The sequence below is a fragment of the Falco cherrug genome, chromosome 9 (genome assembly GCF_023634085.1).
Source record: "Falco cherrug isolate bFalChe1 chromosome 9, bFalChe1.pri, whole genome shotgun sequence".
Classification (NCBI taxonomy): Eukaryota; Metazoa; Chordata; class Aves; order Falconiformes; family Falconidae; genus Falco; species Falco cherrug.
The window spans coordinates 3,418,249-3,444,818 of NC_073705.1; the positions used below are offsets into that span (position 1 = coordinate 3,418,249).

At 37.8% G+C, this 26,570-nt stretch overlaps 1 protein-coding gene across 1 annotated transcript in view; it reads right to left on the minus strand.

Moving 5' to 3' along the window:
* TM9SF3 (transmembrane 9 superfamily member 3) overlaps positions 1–26,570 on the minus strand; it is a 49,311-nt gene that overhangs the window by 18,428 nt on the left and 4,313 nt on the right. The window contains exons 2-8 of the mRNA XM_055720589.1: positions 20,993–21,188; positions 12,719–12,841; positions 8,061–8,221; positions 5,200–5,277; positions 4,109–4,240; positions 3,434–3,600; positions 595–689 (exon numbers count right to left, since the gene is read on the minus strand). Coding sequence (XP_055576564.1) covers positions 595–689; positions 3,434–3,600; positions 4,109–4,240; positions 5,200–5,277; positions 8,061–8,221; positions 12,719–12,841; positions 20,993–21,188 — 952 coding nt within the window. The remainder of the gene's footprint in view (positions 1–594; positions 690–3,433; positions 3,601–4,108; positions 4,241–5,199; positions 5,278–8,060; positions 8,222–12,718; positions 12,842–20,992; positions 21,189–26,570) is intronic.

Consider the following 26,570-nt stretch of genomic DNA (forward strand, 5'->3'; position numbering starts at 1 on the left):
ACTTCTCTCCACTGATACCCATTTTGAATTTGCTAAGCATAGAGTACAGTCTAGAAAGTAGAATAACCTTCTTTAAAAGACGCTATAAACAGTTTTACACATCAACAATTAATGGTCTAGTAAGTACTGTATACTCATCCTTTCTGTGTTAGTAGACCTAACGCCCCCAGTACTTACAGAGGAGGGCTATGCAGGAGTCTCTGGAGAAGATGACATAAGGTGTTTCACAGCACGTTACGGAACAGGGAGAGACTATGATACTCTCTGGGTGCCATGAGCCAAACAATTATATACAAGAGTGTAACAAGCAATCCATAAGACACAACTGTTAGTAGTTCTTTAGCTCTTATGACTTTAAAATTAACTAAAGACCTCAGCTATCTTTACCGAGAAAATGCAGCCAATACCAACTAGGAAATAATATGAAAGTTAAATACATGCAAATTTTTTCCTGTTTATTAAGAATTTAATGGATTCCATCTGAATTAACTAACTACATGAGGACCTTTCTATATTACTGCAAATCAGAAAATAATGATTTCTCCACTTAACGTAACAATATAATGAAAATGCTCAAACATGAAAACAATTTACCTCCTTGTCTAGCATAAAGGCTTCCTCCAAAATATCCATTCACTGGTGATGTTGCAGCATAAACAAATATAGCTGTACTAAGCATTGATCCTCTCCTACAAGAAGTGATTTTTTGGTAAATGAAAGAGAGAAGAAAATAGTATTAGAGCAAAATATTACAGTAAAATATGTGCATTTAGCAGCACCAGTTATTTAATATTTTTATATAATGTAAAAATTTAAAAGTGCTTAAATTGTAAAATCTGTGTACGAATGTGAACTGTTTATATCCAAAGCTTCGACCAAGTCTAATTCAGTTGGGGGGTTTGGGGGGTGGGTGAGGGGGAAGAGTTCTGACATACTACATTCTTTCCTAACATGCATTTATTTTCACTGGAGTACAAAAATCACACCTCCAATCAAAACACTGTGACATTTGGATGTGTGCACCAAATTATTTATGTGACATACACTGTGTAAGACTCAACTACTGCAGAAAAAAGGTCCTCTTTACTTAATATAAAGGCCAGTATTAACAAAAATAATCTAAGGTTGTAAATGATGTTTCTGCCAACCCTCAGAAATTAACTTTTAAGATCGAAAGCATTAAACTTATAGAATATTAGAAAACCTGACTTAAAAGCTATAAATAGTATAATGAAGCCACAAATCAGCATGAAGTAGTCCAATCAGAAGAGTCTAGTAATTTTTAAATTATCACCTCATTAAATGCTGGAGTACTCATTTTGGCATATTTTTTTCCTGAAATTTTACTGGCAAAGCTAGTAATTTTAAATTACAAAAGCCATCTCCAAATACATTTTTAAAAATCATGTCTAAGAATAGCAAGATAAACTGATATCCATGAATAGAGCTGTTTCCCATGTCCTGCTGCTACTCTTCAACAGCAAAAAGCAGCAGGTTTTCAGCCAGCTAGCTGTACTTTCTTCAAATGAGCTGTTCTGAGAGATTCCAGATGTTGGCATTTCAGCTTTTGATGAACCATTACTGGATGCCTGCCCTACTCAAAGAAGTAATCTTTAGTACAACCGGCTTCCATGACTGCACGAATTGAACTAAGCAAATATACCTGCTGGTCACACACACTAAAGGACTGTTAGGCTAACATTTGCTTCTTAAAAAAAATCAGCAATGGTTCCATTTTAGAAAGCTACTGGTTAGATAAAAACCAATTTTAACATTTGTCCTAACTTAAGACAATTTAGAAACATGTGCAGACCCCCAGAAGACCAGGCACAGTCTGAAATAACACATGTAAGTCCAGGCTACCTGTAAAATGACTGGCAGATGTTCCTCTAAAATTATTGACCGGCAGATGTTCCTCTGAAATTACCTCAAAACTTCCTGTTCTTGAGCTTACTCCCTTGTGATCCAAACATTCTAATGTAAAAGCTTCTTAATCCACAAACCAGTATCAATAAATTAATAGCTGACACGACCACATTTTGCTGAGAGACTTTTAGCCCATACCAGCTGCATGATCCCTAAGAGTTTTAGCAGAGCTGAAGAACACTGACAGGCAATCATTCTCGTGATTCTGGTTTACAGCTTTTTTCACTCACATCATTATTTTTCTAAACGGCAGAACTGTCTGCACCAGATTTGGTCAACTGTTCCGTTACACACCCAGAATTAAATTAACTTTGAAAGTGATATAAAGGCCTACTGCAATGAAAGACTAAGTGTACATATATTTTTAAAAATTACTGTTCTGATGCATTTTACAATTGCCATTACTAATTTACAGCTTCTCTACAGTGCACAACATTCTGAATGGTTTCATTCCTTCCCTTAAAGGATTGACATGCTGTACAATTAAAAATGTGTACATCAGTCTAGCCAGAAGTGTAACCATGGGGCACAAGGGGGCAAACACACCACACGAAAAATGAAAATATGCCAAGATACTAGTACTATGGAGTGGCTTGTTAAACACACCGTTAAAAGAACTCAAAACCAAGAGTTCTCTCTAGTGGCACATTAGAAGTATTACAACTTGTTAAAATCAATAGTAACAGGAGAAAATAGAACAGAGATATGAAATTTTAGTCACCGCTTAAAACAAAGCGCTTGTTAAAAAAAAAAAAAAAAAAAAATAATCAAGATTCCCCACAGTACCCAAAATACAATCACTACAGAAACAGATTAAGTCCATCCAGGACATCAAAAATCTCAAACACATAAAAGGTAAAGGAAGAGAACTAGGTGAACTGTTAAGTGGTGTGTTAAATTTAAACTTGAGTAGTATTTATTTGTTTCAAATGAATTCTTTCCAGTCAGGACCACAGCCCACCTATTGCTGGAGGTTTTACAGGCAACAGAGGCAGAGCACCTATTCAAAAGAACTGAAGAAATTAAATCTCCATCCCTGAGAAGACTTGTGGATAAGATTGGCTTAATGCGTTGTCAGCAGTAAATAGGACCATTCACAACACAGCACGCTCCTACCAGTCTTTACCGGACACAGCCGGGAAAATAAGGTAAGAAATACAGTAACTGTCACTCCAGATGAAACAAGGGAATGAAATATGTACCTTTCAACATTTACTTCCCATATAATCTACCCATGATGCTGCAGAACAAACTAGTTGCTCAATAAATCATGTGAAAAGCAAGCATTACAAGCCTTAAATTAGGGGAGACCAACTCACATGGTAAGAGTAGGACAAAGGTTCGTTACAACTTAAAAGAGCCCTTATGAACACTAAAACTGATCTGAAGATAAACACTAAAGACACTCAAACACTTCTTTTTCCAGGCCAGTTAGAACATTCGTTTTTGCAATTATTTTATTCATTTAAGCATTTGCATGAATAAGGCATGGCGCAATTATACTTACTCTGTGTATAGATCTTCTATCATTGCAACAACAATGACTATAAGAGACACAGCAAAAATTTGACAGCCAGAACCAATAAGTGATGAAAATATTAGCGGATGACTGGATGGTCTAAAAACATCTCCATGGACCTGCTTCCACCCATACTCATCACCCAGATCTCTGTCCTAGGAACAGCAACAAAAAAGTTTTAAGTCTATAGTCATGACAATTAACAGCAAACACACATGCTAGGCATGTATTAAAAGTCTGATTTATTAAAGCAACTTCAGATACAAGTATGTCTTCTCTCCTGAGTGCATCAAATCTAGGAGAAAAGTTTACTTTTCAGATGCTTAGGAAGACAAGAAAAATTACTATCTGAATATTGTGCAGTAAAATCTATCAGATTCCCTCCTTGTCCCTAAAATCCTCTGGAGTGCTTAGGACTACACACAGGCTTCTGTTACACACTCAGAACAGACCTCGTTCAGCCAAAGTGTAGATATGAACATTAATGCAGTGACTAGTTGCAACTTAGGACCATGTTACAAAGAAAACTAGTAACACTTTCAAGACACACTTAAGGCAGTTTCCTGTCCAACTGAAGAAAGCCAGAGCTACTAACACAATGAACATACAGAGAAAACAATAACCCTTAAAAAAAGATTTTAGAAGTGTGAATGCAGATCTTACCATATCATCCATTTCTTCCTCCTTGCTGTATCTCGCATAATCTTTTCGCAAAGTTCTCATTAATATCATAGACACTAGGCCAACCAGAAAGATCACCATCATAAAAGAATTGAAAATTGAAAACCAGTGAATCTACAAAAAGAAAACACATCCCTAAGATTTAGAACTGTAAAAGTGTTTCAAATTTGTTCCAATACGGATAAATGGTTGCTTAGCAGGACAGCTTGTCAGCACTAACCAAGTAGCAACAAACCCATGTTGTAAGTAATACTAAATTTGTGGAAAGTCCTACCAAAACTGGCCTGTGGAATGCCCTACGTAAAGCTTTTCAACAGCCAAGCTGGCTCATGATGAGGCTATCACAGCTCTGTTAAGCACCAGCAAAGTTCAAACTGGCTGTGCGTGCCCCCTTGGTAAAGGAAAGGCAACGTGACACACAGCTGCCTGCCTAGAGAAGTGGCTTCAGCAGTAAAAGAGATACAGCCACAAAGCTAAAGGAACCATCACTTTGCACAAAACCAAAATGAGCAGCAGCATTATTTTGCCTCTGACAATCACATCTTCTGGTTTACACCAAGGTCCAAACACAATCCCAAACCCCTAATTTCAGAAAGTGCTATAGCTGAGTATACTACCCTTAAGGAGATTACAGCCACAGGTTTAAACAATCACAACTAATACTGCCAACCGGTTTAGGCTGATGCTTTTTGGTTTGCATTTACTTCAGTAAAAAGTGGACATATGACTAACTGCAGTTATTCAACTTACAAGTCGTATGGTTGTGTCCCTGAAACTTATCCCTTCCAATCATGGGAATATGTTTTCTTGAACTGTGTTGTATTTGCTGCAGGCTTGAAGCTTGCCTGCACATTTACTGAAGCACTCTAAAAAACTGGAGCCATCCTATTAGAGCAACAGAACTAACAGTCTGTTCTAGAAACAGTTGTAGACCTGTCTGTTTCATTGTCCCAGAACACCTGGAACATCCAAAAAATTCAAAGATGTCATCCAAAAATTCCATGACATCTTCCAAACTAAAGCAATCATTTTGAAGGGAATTTTTTGTAAATTTGTCTTAGAACAATACATACTCTGTGCTGAAAGAAAGATGGGTCAAGATACTTGTCAAATCGGTCCTCAAACTTCACATCTGATTTCTTCCATTTCACCTAAAGAGAGAAAAATGTACACTTGAAAAGCTCATTATAATATGTTCAGCTAATAGTCACATGCAGAAACCCAGAACACTTTAAAAATCATCCACTTCAGATGTTTTCTTCAATATGAACCTAGGTTTTGGCAAAAACAATGGACTGATCTCTACAAAGACTGTTATCTACAGGTCAGACATAGAATGAACATCAGCCACCTTGCTTCATGGATCTAATCTTGCCTGTCCTTATGTTTAAGAAGGAAGAACCAGCCTTACGCTGCCTCAGCTCTCACTGTCTCCACAAGGCTAACCAAAGATGCAAATAGTTGCCAAATACAACAAACCTTTATCCTGATTACAGAAGGAACTCAAAAAGATACTCACTGAAGGTGCAAAAACCAAAATCCAAATGACCCTATTTTTCAGGTTTGTCAAAAAATAGTTCAAAGATGATCTTTTTTTCCCTACGGTAGATACCTGCAGGGGTATACATTTGAAAAATCTTCCCAAATTTGCCCAAGATTTCAGAACAAAGTTTAAAGAAAAGAAGCATGTTTAAACATGTTCAGGAATGACATGCTAGAAAGCAGTGGAATTTTTCTAAAGATTTTTTTTTTCCTTTTCTGACAGCACACTCCCTTTTGTCAACACTTCCATGCGCTGTGTTGCATGAAAAGAGGCTTGTGGAAAACGTTATCAGTGTTCATTGAGTGATGACACTCCCCTCTACTTCTGCACCCTGAATGGCAGCTGAGATCTGTTTTGCTGCCATGCACTGAGACTTGTATTAAGTGAAATCAACTGTACCTAAATTCTCTGAGTACAATGCCCAGGAAAAAAAGATGTGGTCTAGCAGAAGTGAGGGAAAAGAAGATATAAGAGCAGATTTAAAACAGATGCTATTAAGAAAGAAAAGGGCATAAACTGAGATACAAGCTGGCTGGAAGGGAACTGGATAAAAGGGATCAAGCTGGACTCTAAAAGACATTAAAATTTTAAAAGCTACAAGCTAAAAGCTGCAGCCTAAAATCTGTAAGACCACAGCATTCTGCAATCTAGACGCTTCAATTGCCAATAAAATAACTCTGAAACCTGCTGCAAAAGTATGTGTTTATGGCCACACTACTGCAGGGTTACTGCATACTACTGCTATCAGTTACTACACTAGCTGCACAGAGGACTGCTTTCAATTTGGAAGATTTAATTATACTAATGGAATATATGGTGCCAAGTATTTTTCAGAATTTTTGCAAGATTGTTTTCATTTTAATTTTTAAATGTAATTTCAGAAACAAAACACGAATCTCCACTGAATTTTTTCAAAGGCATGCCAAGTTCAGGAAATAATCAGGATTTTTAATGATCTTAAAATAAATGCAGCCCCCTTGTGCATATCTTTTTAAAATACATGACACCTATATATCAGGAACTATCCTTTCCAACATATGTTCTCTTATTCAGTATAGAAGAAAGCATATAAATGCAGATTTAATACCCTTATAGGCCTAGCACTCACCACAGTCCCGAGACAGATTAAAAGCCCCAAGACTGAAGTATTACTCACTTTGAGGTATGATATTAATGTTCTTCAGTTCAAATTACAACCTTCTTCAAGATTAGTAGCTCAAAGCATTAATAGCTTTCCACACTGTTTTAGGCACACTTCTCATTAGAGCATCAGCCACCAAGAAGCCACCACTGCTTATAATAAAACCACCAGAGACAATCTGTGAATTAAACACCACACACGTGCCAGCCCAGCAATTGCCCAGTGGTGCCAACAGAATTGGATAGTTAACTCTTGAGCTTTGTACACTAAAAAGTATTTCAAGAGAACATCTAATGGTACTGTCATTACTGGCAGCTACATAGTCCTGTCTACCTCAAAATTCACAGAGCAAATGGACTTCACGATGCTGGCAGAATTTGATGAAGTAGAAAATTTCAAAATTTCTACGATCAATTTTGCAGTAGAGATAGGGAGAATAGTGTAAATGCAATTCTAGAAAGCACATATAAAAAACAGTTACTTGCATTTCAAACCATACAACTTCATCAGGCGAAGACAAACGTAATAGAAGATTTTATTTCAGAGGATATTCTTATGCTGACACCTACTGTTAACACACTGTAGAAAAGCCAGCACTGAAGAACCAGTTTCAGTATACAAATGTGGTGAACGTGAGAAGTGAACCATTACAGAATTAAGTAGCATCAAATAAAAAAAGGAGGAAAATGGAAAAATTTAATTTGTTACCTCAGATCAGCAAATTTTGTTTATTCATTACCTTTTAGCATAGCACTTCAATATAACAGCAGAGGGCCTCAGAGAAAACCTTACTATTAATATTATATAAATAAGACAAATTTCTACTGCTTGCAAAGTATGAAGGCAAAGTACAATGCATTTTGGTCCTAGCTCAGAACCCATTTAAATCTGTGATGCAAATGTCAGAGCTCTAAATGTTACAAAAATGCGTACCTACTGGGGAGTCCTCTACACTTCTCGTCTCCATACTTTTGGGGACATCTTTCTTTCCCAACAACACACTTTTCTGCAGATTACAGAAGCTTCAGTTTGTTTGAAGTGTTTCAAAAATCATCATTTTACATTTATTCTTAATAACCCTATCAAGGTTTTTCAGTAATGGAAAAAACCATACTGGAAGGAGTGAAGATGCACCTTCCTCTAATATAGCCTGATGTATCAATATATAGTTGTAGGTATACAAGTACCTATCTTTGAGCTACTGCACCATGTAGAATTTCTTATTACAGATGCATCACCAAATTACTTACTGAATACGACATCTGGATTTTTGTGTTTGGTACCAGTTTCACCTTTCCTTCACTGGTCAGATTGACATCTACAATTCTATTTCCATTGTAACCGATTTCAAGTTTTTTGTAAGTCCAAAGGTAATAATCTTCTCCATTTTCATCTGCTTCTCCAACAATGCCTGCATAGGAAACAAGTGTAAGCGTCTATTACAGGTATGCTTTTCAAACAGTCTGTAATTACTTTTTTTGAAATATGTATTACAAAAGTTTTGCCAGCTAATAAAGCAACATAACTACAGTAAAGAGAACACAGCAGACCTTATGCTCTTCTTTTCAACTCTAATACCTGGATTACATCTTCAATCCACAGGTATAATGCAAGAAGCATTTTGTAATGGCATTAGAAGAAAAAAGCATGCAGCTACAAACACTACAGAAGAAACAGAAGACACAACAGTTCCTCTAGTTTTATTTGGAATTCTTACCAGATAAATAACTAACTGAATACAGATTTAATTTCCATGAACAGAACTTAGCTAAGACCTCTGTATTTCCCCATCTCCCATCTATCCCTTCATTAACTTTTCTTCTTCTTAAAAACTTTACTTTCATTCTGTATTTCTCATTAGTTGACTCCCCAACACATACTTCTTGCTCTCATGTGCACACAAGCTTCCAATGTTGGCCAAGAATTACAGTTTTGACTACTCTCTTTGTTACTTTCACTGAAAAATTCAGAAAGTTATAATTTACTTGGAGATTTTTATTACCTCCCATATGGAAAGCTGCTCAGATGCTCCTGGAGCATCAGAACTCAATTGAACTCAACACTAGCCATGATTAAGTTCTTACCTTTCAATAAATTACTGCAAAATGTCTGATGTACTACAGAAAAATTCAAGAGAATGTACTCCGCTGGGGGGGGGGGCGAGGTGGAGAAAAAGGCAAGTCTAGGAGTCACCAAGCTCACAGGTTATAAGCATGACCTTTAATGTCAAAAGCATCCGACCAAAGATCACATACAAGATGGAAAGCCACAATAAAAGCACCACTCAAGACACAAAAGGTGGGGTGGGTGGGGGGAAGAACAAGTAGGTGAAGGATATGGAACAGGTTATCATGAAGCAGCAGGTACATGAAGGAATGGAACTTGTGCACTACCTGTGCTTTCAATTTTCAAGGTGGTATATTTCTGTCACGTTTCTTACTCACGCTCATCTGTCTGGATTGCCTTGTATATGCCATCCACATGAAACTGGTGCCAGTTTGTGCCTATGCCATACAGCCTAGCACCTGGCATACCATCTGTTCCCATGGTACTACTCAAAACCATCACAATACAGACCTCTAAACTACCTAAAGGACATCCTGATCATCACTACCTGAAGGAGTGCACTAGTGGTGCTCCATATACTTAGGGAGATGTCCTGAAACAGTCAAACCTAGCCCCTCCGCTGTGGGATGGCAATTCAGGGAAAAATAGAAGATGGAATCATTTTATCTGAATGCCCTTAAAAAAACCTGGTTGCCTTTTTCAGGTCAGAAAATAAAAGTGTACACCTTCCAAAGCCCTCAAACAGCAGTGTGAAGTCATTATCCTTAGTTATCAGCAGTTAAGAAAAGTTATTTTATGCCTAGCCTTTTCTGAAACTAGATTACTTCTTACTGGATATTTTGAGGGCTTCCTAAGGAGAGTTGCAAATATTAATGGTTGTGTGTATGACTTTGACATCAGTAAGCCTTACCAAGGTGGAAAACCATGAAGAACATAGACATGAACTTAACTAAAGTTTGCCAGGAGACAGCAGGAGTGCCACATATCCATCTGGATGAGCCCAGAGAAGTGAGTGGTCTGCTTTAAGAACAGAATTAAACAGAAGTTGCCTAGAGTTCTCAGCAAATATTGACACCATCCGAATCCTTTTCCTTTAAACTCTTCAGACTACTTAACTTGTTTTGGTAGCACAAAAAAAAGGACTCTACCCACTTATATTTAGGGAACAAAATTTTGGTTTAATCTGGCTACAAGACACAAATCAACAATAAAAAAAATAGTGGACTGGGTGATACAGTACATAAAATACATGCTGGCTAGCAGCGTTATCAGGAAAGGCAACCCAGTTGAAGTGGATCACCATGACAGCCTTCACATAGCAACAAAAAAGCCATTTCAGCACAAGATATTTTTAATGCAAGCTGAGGGTAACCAGTTCTGGACGCTACCTGAATAAAACAAAAAAAACTCCTCAGTAATCAGAGTATGTCAGAGATGCCATCATAATTACTAAAGTTCTTACTGCCATGTATTTTAACCAGTCCTAATGTTTTTCATCACAGTTACTGAAATTAACAGCTATGTAATGACACTCAATCAAGCAAAAGATACTAGTTTTCTTAGTATCTCTGCCACCACATGTGGTACTAGGCAAAAATCTATACAACAGAGTCAACAATAAGCTGGAGGAGCCATGTGTACGGTATCACTCATGCCACATTCATAACAGAAATCTTTATAATAAAAACTGTTCAGTGAGCAGTAAATCTCGGAGCTTTAAGTTTGAGGCAGCACTCAGAGCCTGCAATATTCCTATAGTTTAACAGAGACCCAGCAAAACCAGAATTCATGCAGATAAGCTATTATTCACTTTTCTAAACTGTACTTGGAACACAAAGGTCAGAAAGACTTGCAGGGAAACACTTCTAACCAGTTCAGATGGATTCACTCTTTTCTCAGCCCCCCAACAAGAACTGCTTAATTTTTTGGAATAAAACCAGGCTAATACTGATTGACCAATCTGTGGTCCTGCTAGTTTTACCTGGCCCCCGGGAGACACAGACCACTTGCTTTCACACCTGATGTCAGACTGTACCCTTGCATAATATTACCAGTAATTATGATGCTGCACTCATCTATTAAGTATTACCACTTGCAGTCCTGGTTCCAAACAACTATCAAAACCAGCCTCTTAATATCATATGAAGATAATACCTAGATTCTACATGTTCATTAGCTGTAGCATTAGGAATGACTTCTTGTGCATATAAAGCATATTACTGAAGAACATTAAAAACACTGGAATCACAGTAAAACAGATTTTTCAGCTGAGAGCATAAAATGTAGTCAGTGTGTAGAAGATTTAGTAAGTATATCTGTTCTTTGATATTTGAGGAGAAAAAAAAATGTTCTCAATTAAGATCAGAAAAATGAGTTCTAGAAGAGAAAGTCCCAAGATTTGCTAGCCACACAGGACTCCAAAGAAGCCAGCTTAGCATCCATCACCCTTGGGCAGTCTAAAGCCTACACAGCTGTCACTAGTGTAGGAAAACCATTCACTCATCTTTTGCTGAAGGGCCAAAAGCATAAAAAAAAATATTATAGCAACAACTGTCACTCATGCATGCTTTTGAAAAGCAAATTGCACAAGAAGTATAGTACAGGCCACACACATTAATTAGGGTCTACTGCAAGCCCTGCCACAGAGCTGTAACACATGCTAAGCTAATCTGCTGGAAAGAATGAATACAATATAGGAGTACTCCTGTCAGGCATTATAATGTTATCTCTTAAAAACAGATACATTTTAAAAAAACTAGAACCTTTTTGACTAACAGATAAGTAATAGATACATAAATAAATATATAAAGTACCGGCATTTCTGGCTGGGACCCATGTTTATTAGATAGCTACTTTATAAAATCAATTAGAATTGTAAGAGTGAGCGAAAAAATCACCCTCTGTCAGAATGAATGAATGATGGGTAGCATTATTCAGCATACTACCTATCAAAAGACTTTTGTCATGTGGCTTGAACTGTGTGTTTGTAGGTGGTGTGGGATTTTGTTTATTTTGGGCAATTTTACCTCTTTCATGGAACACAGGCAACAAAGACCTTACCTTAAAGCGTTCTGTGGTGCTTTTCATTTCCCTTCAGTTTATATCTACAACAGGGAGGTTAGTGCTTGGGGAGTTTGGTTGATTGCTACATCAGTGCAAAGCACAATCTGCAGAGCACTCTTTGCTAGGTATGTGATCACAGTTTACAAGGGAGTAACAAAAACCAGAGAGCTTAGGAGACAACGGCAATAAGGACACATAATTTTTTTGTTCAAGACACAAGCACTCCTAAGCCCAGATTAATAATACTCAGCAAGAACATTTAAGAACTGTATAAGCACAAGTAAAATAAACCTTCACATAATCACTGACTGCACATGCAAAACTGTTAAAAGCCACTAAATTACCGTAAAAGTAAATCAAACAGCGCTTGCATTAGTAATAAACACAAAAAACCTAGCAAAATATAGTTTAGATATTTGAAGAATTTTATGACAGCTGTTATTCATGAACACATTAACACAGACCTTATATCATACCTATCTAATTACCACTCAATCAAACATTTAAGAGAATTCAATCCCAGTAACTTGGTATTATTAAATCATTGCTTGAGAAACAAAACAGCTTTTCACTGATTTTTGTAATTCACTAGTACAAGCCATATTACTCTTCTTCCAATGTAATAATTCTTCAACTTATTTGTATTATTTGATTACATAAATTCTACATACTTGTGAAATTCCAATAACGAAGCTTAGTCATTTACTGTCTTCATGGCACCCACTAGCACAGAACTCCTGTAGTTGTAATCAAGTTTTTTATGCATAATATCACTTACCCCATATTGGCAAGTCATCAATATACATCTGGTACCAATAGTGATTTTTGATAGCGTACACAAATGCATCTCTTCTTCCTTTGTCCAGGTCAATTTCACAGTAAGTAGTCTGCATTACATCATCTGCAAAAAATTAAAGCACTTAACAATTAACGAGCTGGCTCCAAGCAAAGGCAAACCAAGCAAATGGAGCAATGGACACTGCTGGAGTCTTTAACCCCTCTTGGCTACCCTCAAGTAGGTAACAAAAGAAAGCATTGAAAAAGGAACGATTAAAGCAACTGCATGACTGTGTGTGTAATACTGCCCTTCCACATGCAGAAGCTTTCCCACAGACTGGATAAGGAAAGGTTTCAAAATATCATTTTGCTACTTCACCCACACTAAATTAAGATCCGTTAGCTGATGGCAGTTTTACCTGGACAGACTGTGAGACCTCTTTACTCTAACAAGGGGTATGAAATTGTTCTCTCTACATTTTAGTATAATCGGGCTCACTGACTAGGGATACTGTTTGCAAAAACTAAAACCTTTTAAAGTTCTCAGCAATTTTCAAGAAACTACCATAATGAAGAAACAAAGCAATTGGGGTAAAGGCAGAAAAAAAGATGGGCAGAAGATAAAACCAGGAGTAACATAAAGAATACACAAGAGGCTACATTTGGAAATAAAATAAATTCACCTTTGAGCCAGAAAGCTGTTTTTCCCCCATCTACAATCCACAAGTAATGTAGTTAGCAGCCATTCTTTCACATCCCAATTTCCTCCCCTAACGTTTCCTTTTCAAGTGAAAAAAGACAAAAGGGCTCATATGTACAAGAATTCAGGCAGCAACAGATTTAGAGACAAAAATCCTCCATCCACTACTTAGTAAATATTTTCGACTCTGCAAATAGTGAAGCAAAGCGAACATAAATCATTCTAGCTCCCCCTCTTTCCTCTTTTTGTCATCTCTGAAATCGAGGACCCATTTCTAGCAGATAAAATTAATCTGTGCCCCAGGAACAGCTCTAATCTGCATCTAAATTCAGCTTACTTTCTCCTACACACTAACCGCAATATAAAGCTTTATTAGAAAATAAAATCACCTGCACACAAAAAGCACCAGCAAGTAGACTATTTCCAACACAAACCATTATTTCTCTGATAAAACAATCTGTCAAAATGGAAATATGCACAGTTTGTCTGGTCAGGAAAACTGAAGCACAGCCCGGTGAAGCAAGACAGCAAGAAACCAGCCACGAGCAGTCTTGCATAGTTGCAGTGATTTCCTGCAGCCCTGGAGAAGACGGTGCCCCTGGCTATTCTGGAGTGAATCCGTCTCTTTCTCCTCTTTCTTATGAAAACTTCAGTATTTTCTATTTGTTTCTTCCAAGACCTAACAAGTGCACTCTAAGCTTCATTTTTTTACTGATAAAACACATTTTTCAGACTGCCTTACTAGGCAATAAAACTTTCACTTGGGAAAAAAAGTGTGTCACAAAACCACTCATGTCAACAAGTGTCCCCAAGAAGACTTTTAGACCATGGATTCTATGTTCAGGACCCATACTGGGACATTCAGGAGAGGGAAGCCATTAAGGCACCACAGCTGAAACACACACATACAAATCCAGGCCTCACTTTGCATTTATGCCTCTACTGAGCTGGATCCTATATGTTTAGGACTGTTGATTAAAAAAAAAAAAAAAAAAAAGCCTCTGTTCAGCACTTTTAAACATATTTTTTGGAGTCATCTTAACATTATTTAAAAGAAAAAAAAATCAGAAACCCTGTCTTCTTGATTTGTTGCTAAGTAGGGATGAATTCTTTCCAAAATACTTTATTGTCACTCTCTAGCAGTTTCATGCTGTACTCAAATAAAAGATTAACACTAATGTTAATTTTTTTAACTCACAAAGTTAACACAACAAAGCTCAACAGAGAGGTCAAATGAAAATATACTGTGATTTACAGTAAGGGTAAAAGAGAGACTGGTGGGGGCCGTGAAATGAAGCACTACCTGGTTGCAGGTGGCTCTCCCCAGACTGGTTCACCCACACACCCAGCGGCACCCGCACAGCTGAAGGACAGCATGGGGACAGGAGCAAGTGCTACTAGCGAAATAAAAGTCACATGAACTACAAGCGCTCTTTTTAGAGACCTTTCCCATTTTGTAGCCTGAATACAGAAGCCTTTGTTTGCAGTTATTAACCAAGACAAATTCAGTAATAGATTGTAATCTAATACCAAATTACTCCATGGGCTTTCAGACTCCTGGAATTTGCCAATTTTTTATTCATTTTTTTTTTTCACACTAACTGAAACAAGCCATTCTGCACCTAATACTCTATGATGTAAACAGTGGGTTTTGCTGCTGTAAAACCAACCAAACCAAACAACCAACCCAAACTACCAAAACCAAAACAACAACAAACAAAAGACTTTGAAATACTATTTGAAGCAAAATGACTGCACTGGCATCTAACCAGGCAGCAGATAGCCACATGCCACCAAAAAACTCTTCATCCATTTTTATGGATTTCACTCCCAGTGTTCAGAATACCAGAAGACATCACTCACTACAATCAACTGCAGATCAACTACATTATGAGTTACTCCAGTGCACATACACAAAACCCCAGAACAAACATTAGAAACAACCTCATTCAATTCTTGCAAAATGCAGGCATGACTTCACGTATGGTATATGATTTCACCCTCAGCTACACTACGCAGTACCGTTCCCTCCTCCCCCTAAACAACTGAATGAAGGCAAGAGGAATGACAAGCGCTCCTTTCTCCAACCACTGAGAACACCGAAGCTGTCATTTAGTTACAGGACAGGATTAGATGGTTAAGCATAAATCCACCGTGTTAAATGATTAAAGTCGCTTACAAAAGCATTCAGTGAAGCTGAAGTCTACTTCATTACAGCTTTACCAGATCTAAAGCTTTACCTGTGTTAGATAGCTCTTATCCAAATTATGGTTGTGTGTGCATCCAAAAGGAGTGTGAAGTTAGAAGTATGTGTTGTGTTGTGTCTACATCAGGGATGTCAAAGAGGTAACATCTGCTATGTAATACAGCTTCAGCAATGTCAATAGCACATTAAGCAAATTTTAAAAGCATGAAAGCAAGACTCATTACAAAAGCAGGTGCATTTATGCCAGATTGCAAATTTCCTGTGAACAGTCAGATCAACTGGGTTTTCTGCAAACACATAAACCACACAAAACCTCATTGTACCTGACCATCTCCCAGTACTGAACATAGTCCTGAATGGCTGTCGTATTTTCTAGAGGTGTTGCAGAGGGAAATCTTGGGCAAGGAGTTCTCATTTAGAAATATGGTCATTTAATAAAATTTCTAATTAAGTGCAAAATTCAGGTACGTTAAAACCCCTTTTCCCCTTCAAATTCATCTCCTCTAACTGATATTGTATAGCAATGTAAAAAATTAATTTCCTAATTGAAGTTGCTATGATCCCAATGTTCAATATATTTCATAATTCACTCTCAGGTGTAACGCAGAGGGTGTCAATTCAAGTACTTGAACGAACAACTGCACATATTACATAAAAAGCATTATTAGTCTAGATTTAGCTTGGCAAGAAATTAAGCAAACTGAAAACTTAGTTATATAACAATGGAAGCATATGTTAACAATGCATTACTTCACAAAGATGTTCATACAGATTTGAGAGCTGCAATAAGAACAATATTGTTCCTACTTGTAACAGAAGGGAAATCCAGCTATTCTGTACGGTTGCAAGCATCCTTCACGTGACACATTTTTAAATACCAAAAGAAACACTACTTCATGAATCCTTCAATACACTGTAGATTTGGCCCACCAGTCACCACTACAAATATTCACGTGCAAGCCTCCATTCTCAGAAATACATTTCTGCAGAGCCATAACTTTCCTATTCCATCGCAAAAACTCAGGCAAGGTCTGCTGATTCAACTGACAGTTCTACTTATGCAGTCTACGGTACTTCAGTTACTGACAGCTGCAGCCTAAGTAATTCTTTGAATATGACGAACAACACTGTTTCACACTTACCTGCTACTGCTGTCCAGTCAAACTATGCCGAGAACTGTTTTATACTGCAGAAGCTAATTTATTAGAACAATTCTAACTCCCCTTTACTTACTCCAGAGGACAAAAATCTAACAGTATAAAATCCAAATCTAATTCATTTTTGTAAACTCTTATGATACTCATTTAAAGTGGAAAAATACCTGCAATTGTTAGTCTTGCCATAGTCCCAAACACACATGAGGAAAAACTTGATTACCTGTTAACTCAGAACTGAGATCCAATGCAATATTCATGAAGAATATCCGTACAAGTCTTTCAGACAGTTGTGCCAACATTTTGAAAAGCAGGTGCCTATGGTTAGGTGTTTAAATGCACATTCAAGCATCTAAATGATTAGTGAAAGGTACCTGAGCTGTTCTTAATTATTTCAGCTTTAAATGTTAAAGATACTGAACACTCCTTGAAGCCATACCTTTTCCTTAAGTACATATGAATCTACTGGTGCCAAAACATAAGCTTCTACTTCTTAAGAAAAAAATCCAAAACCACAGATCACCAGCAACTCTGTTTCAGCTGCCTTGCAGCAATGTCTGGACCACTGGTGCAGAGGTAGATGGATCAATCACAATGAGATAAAATTTATCCATTAAAAAGAAAATTATTTCATTGATATAATCCAGCTACTATTATTTTTCTTAAAAAAGTGAACACAACTTCAGCCAAGAACAAGATCTGCTATTACAAGTCACCAGAAAACTGAGCTAATATCACATTTCAACAACCAAACTGGAACAGAATTCTTTATGCAAATGCTAAATTTTAAAGAGATGGTCTATGACATTTGGATTTTCCTACATGCATTGGATATAAATTATAGTGGTGTTACGACAGTTTTTAAGCCTGTAAAAAATGAATCTCAGATAGCAATCCTTTGCTCTGTTTTTTCACTTTAAAAACCTGTGTATCAAGGAGATCAGGGTTTCAACTAATTTTACATAATTTTATATTAAGTAAGTATTAATAACTAGTGCTACAACTAATTTATACTTGTTACTCTGAAGTTTGGAATAAAGTATATGAGTTGACTCCCATTCAGATTTCGCTTCATGGATCACTGCTACAAGTATTAAAGCACCTCCTGATACAGAAGCTGCTGCATGCCAGCTAACAGCAAAGAGATTATTGGCTTCATCTTTTATGTAGATGACACAGATTGTAAGAGAAAAAACTAGAAATGCACATGGACAGCTTCCCAGATCATGTACACGTACTTAAGTCATCAACCAGCTACCGTGTACCATCTGCTTTATAGAAAACATCTGACCTGCAGCCACTTTGGTTAGGAGTTGAATTCACTGCAGGTCCAATACAGAATGTCAATCTGCACAGAAAGCCAATGTGCTAGTAATAATAAAAAATACATTTTTAAAAAGCAACAAAGGACATGGATGAAGAGGACTGCCCCACCTGCTGGGAAACGTACCAGCACATCAATCACTTACACTGGCAAGCCATAAACACCCGATTCTTTTTGAAATCTCTGCTCTTCCATACTCATTCAAAGCCTCTTTTGAAAGACATAATGCCCAGTCTATCTGGAAGAAGAGACCCTAATGTAGCAACTGCATACTTGTAGTGCACTGGTAAAGCAATTAGAGGTGCAAAAACTGAAAAAAATTAGTATGAGTGGAAGACCAGACCTTAAACCCTAAAGAATTTGTACTCAATTTTTCACAATAAATAATACTTGTAATGGACAAAATCTAAAGCTTTCCATGTCAAAACATCAGCACAATGAGTTGTGAATCAGAATCTTGAAACTCCTAACCTGAACGCAAAATGAGACTTAAGGAAAACAGATTTACCTCTTGTAAAGAGCTACAGAAGACAACAGATAAACTAACATGGCAGAGAAACGATAAAAACCAAAACAATTACAAGATAAAAAAAACCACTGCACTTTTCTGCCATCCTGAAGTCTAGTCCAGGATGTTAGTCCAGGATGATCTGGGCTCCCTGCAGTTCTGAATTCCAAAAGACTTCACTTAACCAAATAGGAACGGTATCAGTTTCTACGTATTGAGGATCTGGAGGTTCAATATTACCCAAGTCGTACTTATTTTTGTTTAAAGCTTTTTTTCTAAGTGTTGGATTAAAGAATTACCAAAACAGAAACTCATTAAGTTCTTAATTATTAGAACATTTTACAGAAATATTTGAGAGCGTATTCACAGAAGAGTGGCTTTTATCCAATGCTCTGCTTTTGTGTACTTCCCTCAGAAATGGCAGAAAATACTCTGGAAAGCTAAACCACATCTGACTACAGACTACATGGTGGTCACAAAAGGAGACAAAAAGTACACTAAAAGTTTCATCTATCTTATCTGTCATTTCAGGAAAAAGAAGATGAACATGCTTTACAAATCTAAAGCAGCCTGACTACTGCATGTACTTCTGGTACAACAGAGGTTCTAGCTTTTTTTGATCACTACAGAAGAAAAGGTTTTCAAGCATTCCAGCCAGTTTCTGACCTTAAGCCAGTTACTTTCCTTCCCTTGATAGCATCTCAACACTTCCACTTAAAAACAGGTTACTAAGTTACAACCTCCACATGAGTAAGGAAAAGGGCAGGTCCAGGATGGAAATGCTGAGAAGTGAGCTATGGAACAGCACAGCCTGCTCAGTACTCCCACTCACAAAAGACTTGATCTAGCAAAAAATTGATATGATAGGGGAATAAATTAATTACAGATAATCTTCAGAAAATAAATCTGGGAATAGGTCATTTCAGAACATTAAACATTAACTCACTAACCTTCCAGTCTTTTCAATTTGGTGCTGCATCTAGAGAGTACACTTGCACTGGAATAATATAATCTCTTTGTAAAGATAAGGCAATTAAAGAAAGTAAAAATTACACACATAACTGGCTGTAAAAACAAATATTTATTGTATTCTGACAATAGAAGTTTTATTTAATCTTCACAGCCATGCTGAACTGCTGCCAGTTGCCTTCTCTGTTCTTTCCATTTTGCATTTTTAAGTGTATTCTACATGGTTTGACAGGAAAACTATTTCTCTCATACCGAGTAAAATTTTCAGCAGGCTGTAAGTCTTGCAAACCAGCAGTAGGACGGTTTTCCACTGTTTGTGCAGGTACAGTTCCGTTCTTAAAAGGAAAGATTCAACTCCAAATTCCTTTAATGCAGAGATGCTATCCTCTATGCAACCTAGAAATTTATCAAGAATCTATGGTTTTAACAACCTTCTAATCTTTTATTCCACTTACCCCAATTGTAACAAAACCATCAAGTCTCTTTAATTTTGCAGAAGACCAATTCTGGACACAACTTTTGTAACCTACGGAAACTAAGTCTCATCTGATTGCAAATGCTCTGACAGGAGATCCTAAGAGATCCAGTTAAGCACTGGTGATGCAATGAAGCATAACCCTCTAGGGGCAAAAGATACATATACACAGAAATCTAAACGGGAATATATCAATGTTACAAATCAATACAGACAAAAAGAATCTGTTGTTATTTAAAGCTGTGGAACTACCAGCTACAGATACCTGAAAGTACTGAGGGTACCAAAGAACACACACAGAAATTATGCAACAGAAGACGCAGCCCCTAACACAAGAAATGTATTTGCAAAAGAAGTTAAACGTCATCTCTGGAACAGCATGGAAAAAGGGAGAGGGCAGGAAGCAACAGATAAAAAACCAGACTAGCTCCATCCTGACCAGCATATGATGAATTAGAGCCAATAATACAAAGGTATTTGTCAAAGGTATTTTAAACTAGACAGTAACCAGAAGGATACAATAAAATTAACTTTGTGTTAAGGTAGGACTTTGAGCAAGAACCCTTGTGTTTAAAGGTATTCAACACCATATGAAAAAAATTACATCTTCATAACTGGTAATTCCAGAATCTTAATTCCAGTAAATAAACTTTTAATCATTCATATGCAGAAAGCTTAGTTTTACTTTATGAAATGCAATCAGTTACTTCAGAAGCATGTATCTGCTGCAAGCATCTTTCTTAAAGGGCACAAAAATGAAAACTTTACTGCAAACCGAAAAACCAATGGTAGTAGACAACCTTGCAGGGCATTTCAAGCAACAATATGAAATACACTCAGTCACTAGCAGAGGCAAACTTTCAGTTCCTCTAGTTAAAAATAAAGCATTAAGGGTTCATAGGTTATTTTAAGTGACTAAATGCACTTTCAATTGCTTACCTTTAAATTTGATGTCAAGACCACTGAATTCCAATTCAACTCCTTGAAGTGCTTCTCCTAGGGTTTCATGGTAATGGCTGATGCTTTTTTTTGATCCCACACAAAAAGGAAGAGAGAAGTATTTGTATGTTTCTTGGCGATTGTGGTAGGGTCCTACTGTATTCATCCATAAAACAACTTCCTCTTTATCTTGGTACTGAAAGATAAAATTATTGAGTTAGATGAGAAGCCCAACAGAATAAAAATATTAAAAAAACTCATTCACATTAACTAGCAAGGCAGCACTGTTCAATCACAGGCAACAGTCACATTTAAAGACAGTCAAGTATTTTTGCCGTTTGGGTAGCACGGATTCTAGGACAAGATTTCAGACTGCCTGCCTACAAAAAAAAAGCTTAGTCGATCACAGAGTTTCTTAAAGCCTATCACTGAAGCATCAGAAAAGAGGGATTCACTAAGAGGGAAGCAGAAGACACAGAGAGCAGAAGTCTCAAAAATATATAAGCTTCTACAAACTTTGTTGAAGCACACATCAGTTAATCATAGAATGGTATGGGTTGGAAGAGACCTTAAAGACAATCTAGTTCCAGCCGCCCCTGCCACAGGCAGGGACACCACCCACTAGCCCAGGCTGCCCAAAGCCCCGTCCAGCCTGGCCCTGGGCACTGCCAGGGATGGGGCACCCACAGCTGCTCTGGGCAGCCTGGGCCAGCACCTCGCTCCTCTCATAAAAGCCAAACTCTACTTATCTCCACTGAGAGAAAGGAAATATCAGACTAACACCTTGTTAAACAAGATCTTAGCAAATAAATCAGGCAATCTATCCATGGTGGCTGCTATATTGTGTTTCTCCAAAATGCAACTTCTTTTTCATTTTTGTAATGGTATGAATCCAGAAGCGCACAATGTCTCACAGGAGGCACTAAAATTAAACCGTGGCATACCTACAGTAGCTAAGAGACAAAAAAGTCAGACAGAAGGACTGTACTTTGATGCATTTCCAACATTTTCACAGTGGAAAAACAGATCAGCAAGGAGTCTGATGGCTGCCATGAAATTCCTTCTAGGAACATCCACCCTTCACTTTCGACAACTACTGTTAGCCAGGAAAACTTTTTCCTTGGCTACAAGCCAGTAATTTCTTCCAAGCCTTTATAGCTTTTCAACAACAAAAAATCCTTAAAGCCATTCATCTATCAGTATTCAAATACCTTGTGAATTCAGGAGAATTTAGTGATTCAAAATCATAACTTGCAGTATACCTGAACACATCTGGATGAGGTATCAGGTCTGCTGGTTACTACAAAGCTTCTCACCCAACACAATTTCTTCACCTACCATAATTTCAACAGATTAGGAGGGACAGTAAACTAACTTTTCAGGCAGAAAAAACCCTCTACTTATAACTATACACACCTACCACCACGATCACCATATAGATCCTGATTTTTTTTTTTTTTTTTAAGTACAGAAGAATAAGGTACTATTTTAAGACCAATACGCAAACACAGAACACACTGGAGAGGAAAAGAAAGTCAAATGTTAATTAGCTGTAACTATTTCATAGTGCACAGCTGAAATACTGAATACAGTTCTGCATCTCCCTTTTTAACAAATGAACAAATGTTTTTCAACTCTATTTATTCTGAATAACCAGTCATACTGACAGCTTAACTCAGAATAGCTACACATGGAATGCAAGAAATTCTTCAGATGAGGTGTTTAAAAACTAAACTCAAGGGTTTAAAAAAACATGCTTTGAGAAATCATTTAATCCCTTTATACTAACAAATTATCTCAATTACAAGCCTCATCTTTTTTGTTTACAAAGATGCACAAGGGTCATTCCAGCCTCTTATGTGAGCAATCTCCAACAAGAAACTTTAAATATCTTCCTAATTTCATTCTGAGCCGCAGCAGAGACCAAACAGATTTCACAAACCTGTCCGTTTGCAGAGCACACACTTCAGAACATTCCTGACAAGTAAAGAATGTCAATGAAGGAGCAAAGAGTAAACAACAAAGCAAGAGAAAGCAGACATTCCTCCTCTGCCAGCAAGCAGAAAGGTTACACTAGCGCAGCACAGCTGTCCAACTTCAAAGAAACTTGGGAAAGAAGGAAGAAAGAAAAGTCACAGTTCCAGCCCCCTCAGCAGCAGCAGCAGATGATAGTGGAATCTGCACTACAATACTGCCTCCAGCTCTTGCCAACGTAGCAAGGGACAAGTTTGTCCATATCTTTTTCTAGTCTGTTACGCCTAGCACGTCTTCTGTTTCTTCCTCTAACAGCTGCAGAACATTTTTTCAGCCCTTTCTCAACATGGTCCTAACTTGTCAAGAGCCCACTTCAGCATTACTCCTTGTAATGCAACAGCGTACACGTGAACTGAGCCATGTCTCTGTCCAACCCTCAATAATAGAGTATGACCACATCCTTCGGTCTGTGGATTCATTTTTGACAGTGCCTGAATAAAGAAAGCATTGACCACCACTTTACTTGGCTTCTTGTTTCTAACCTGCTTCATACTGAGTTGGGACCTCTGCATTTTTGGAACTATACCAGATCATTTGCAAGCAACAGAAAACCCAACTTCTTAAGAGCATATTATTCAAAATCTTGTCACGGTTTCTAATCTAACAATGTAACTACATTGTAATTACAACACCTACAATAACAAATTTGGCCTTTGCTTGTCTCTTACCTGCATGATGCTTATAGGGACCAAATCAAACACCAGCAAAGAATTCAGTCTACATTTATTACTTCCTCCTTTCTCACAACCATCCCAGACCAGCACAAGAGAAATCTGTTCAGGACAGCTACACAAGCGAGCACAGCAGCTCAGCCAGCCCAGGCTACCCCTCACTGAGTCAGTGAGTCCCTAGTCACAGCAATTTGCAGTCCATTAGGTGCTCCCAGTGCCCTCTCAAAATCAAGAGGGCTACAGGAAGAAATTAATCTTAAACAACTTCAGCCTGAATTTGGGGGCAGGGGTGGTGTCTAGTAGAAACTCAAACAGATTTTCTTCTTCCTACATTTGTTGGATTTTGCTCATTCTCAATTATAAAAATGAGCTTTCATGTTAAATATGTTTCCCTGTCATGACATATCTCATCCTTCTAATCTTACCCTAGTGGTAGGGCAATAAAGTGGCAAGAACTCAGTGCTATCAAAGAGTTCAAGTTTGTGGTGGTTTGGGTTTTCTGATTGAGGTGGGGTTTTTTTCCTTTTTCATTACTGCCTTCAGAATATCAAAGCATCTACAACAAGTAACACTGTCAACACACTTAAGAGGAAAACAATTCTTATTGAGGCAAGACAAAGAATTAGAGTATCTCGCAGGACTGTTTTGTCACCTCTACATGAGGACTTCCAGGTTTGGATAAGGCTAACGTACAACACGACTTCCAGCAAAAACATCACACTACAAAAGAGATAACACAGATTAAGTTTATAAGAAAGTCCTGGTTCCAAGGGAGCCACAGCACTCAGGTACGCTGCATCAGTACCAGTCAGATTTTGGTCAGCACATTCGTTGTCAGTCTTAAGACCATGTGGAGTCTCCTGCAAACTGTGGAGAACCTGCAGCCATAGAAAACAGGAAGAAAATTTCAGCTCCGTAGCATCACCTTCCATTCTCGGCAGAAAGAACATCCTGAAGAAACTATTTCCATTTCATCAGGAACTGATCAGCCTTAGACACGCTGGACAAAATGACAAAACAGAAGAACCCCAAATTCTTGTATTTGCTATTCTGATACTGGCTGACAAGCAACTGTTCAACCGTAACCTCTGAATTCTGAATGCAACAGAGCAAATAAAAATCCTATTGCCATCTGTTAACCTGAGCAGGCAAGTCAACAATAACTCATAGTCAAAACAAACACAGAATAAGACAGGATGTGAAGAGTCACATCCTGTCTTATTCTGTGTTTGTTTCAAAAACTGTTGTACAGTAATATAGAACTTGCATAGCCAACTGTGATAAGTTTCCTTATCTTCTGCTACATAATCAACAAGCAAAATGCTTTGACTCACTGAGATTCCACCAGATCCCATGAATAAAAGTATCAAGAACCCCCTATCAATAAAGGTACAGAACAAACAAAAGAGAAATTCGGCTACAAAGTACAAGAACGTGCAGGTCACACACCCAACTAGTTAAATTCACTGAGAATAGCTGTCATCCTAAGAGACCTAAATAAAAATGTCTTGCTCTCATTTCACATATGACAGGGGTCCTGAGTCACTATTTGACCCATCACTGCTACAGGACTTTCAGAAAAGAAACATATTCCTATTACAGCTGTATCTAAACTACTGAGGCTTGGAACAGGGACAAGTAGTAACGAAATAACATGTCAAACAGTAAAATAATTTGAACTATAAGTAATGAGCTGCAGAATAGACTCCAGATAATCTGGGTGACATAAATCTAATATCTAGAGTTACACTTATACATCAATGCAATTTTAACTTCATCCCTTGCGAAAACAAGTGCCAAACAGCTTCCTAACATGAAGGACTTAGTTTGCTGTACCGAAGTACTGCTGCTTCAGAAATTCCTGTTCTTCATTCTTTTCCTGACTTGTTTGCAGAGAATTAGATGGTGAAAAGGAAGCTTTTCACAGGCCAGAAGATGGACACCACTGTCCTGTTAAGAACACAGTACCTGACAAGGTAAAAAAGGTCAACCAGTAAACTGCTGCAACTCCTTCTGTAAGAATAGCAACTTTGGCTTTGCATCATCATTGGCTTTGCTTAATATCAGCTCAGTGATTTCAGTGACTATGTGGAGTATATAATGATCTATTTCAACTGTGCAGAACCACAGCAGCAGCCTGGACAAGTCTCAGCATCAACACAAGTTACCTACAGTAGGCTGGTACAATCCAATTAATGGGATGTCGCCTTCAGAAACTTTTTTTCCTTAATTGCCGCCCAGGTGGCAGAGGAGCAACGTGCCCCTCAAGTGCCACCAGGTATCAGCTACAGCCCTCATCACAACTGGGGACATCTGTTCCACAGTCACACTGCTTTTCAGAGCACTGGGCTATAGAGGTGTCATGCACGTGCAAGCTAAAATCAGGCTAAACCCACCTACACTGGCACCAAGGCAAGGCTACCCTTCTACTCCCCTGCAGAACATGAAATTGGCATGAAGCTTGCACATTCTGACCTGGCCAAGCTTGGACTTCTTCCATGACAATATAACTATTGAAAATTCAGGCTGTGCGCACCACTGTGAGGCTTAATACAATTTCCATACATCTGTATGGTTTTAAAAACTATCCAAGCACAGCAATAGTGAGATTACCTTCAGCACAGTACATGCATCTTTCTTTCCTGCTACCCAATAGGGCACTCATGATGTGCAAAGAAAACATGAAATTGCTTTCCACAACCGTAGAAATTAGCATGGTAGCCCTAGAAACAAACTATTTATTCTACAAAACAATTAAGGCTAGATTAAGTCAGTATATGAAAGGCTGCAGAAAAGGATAGCAGACTGGCAGATTGTCAATATTCTTTTTTAAACCGTGAGAACACTTTACAAAAAATGATGGGAGGCACAGA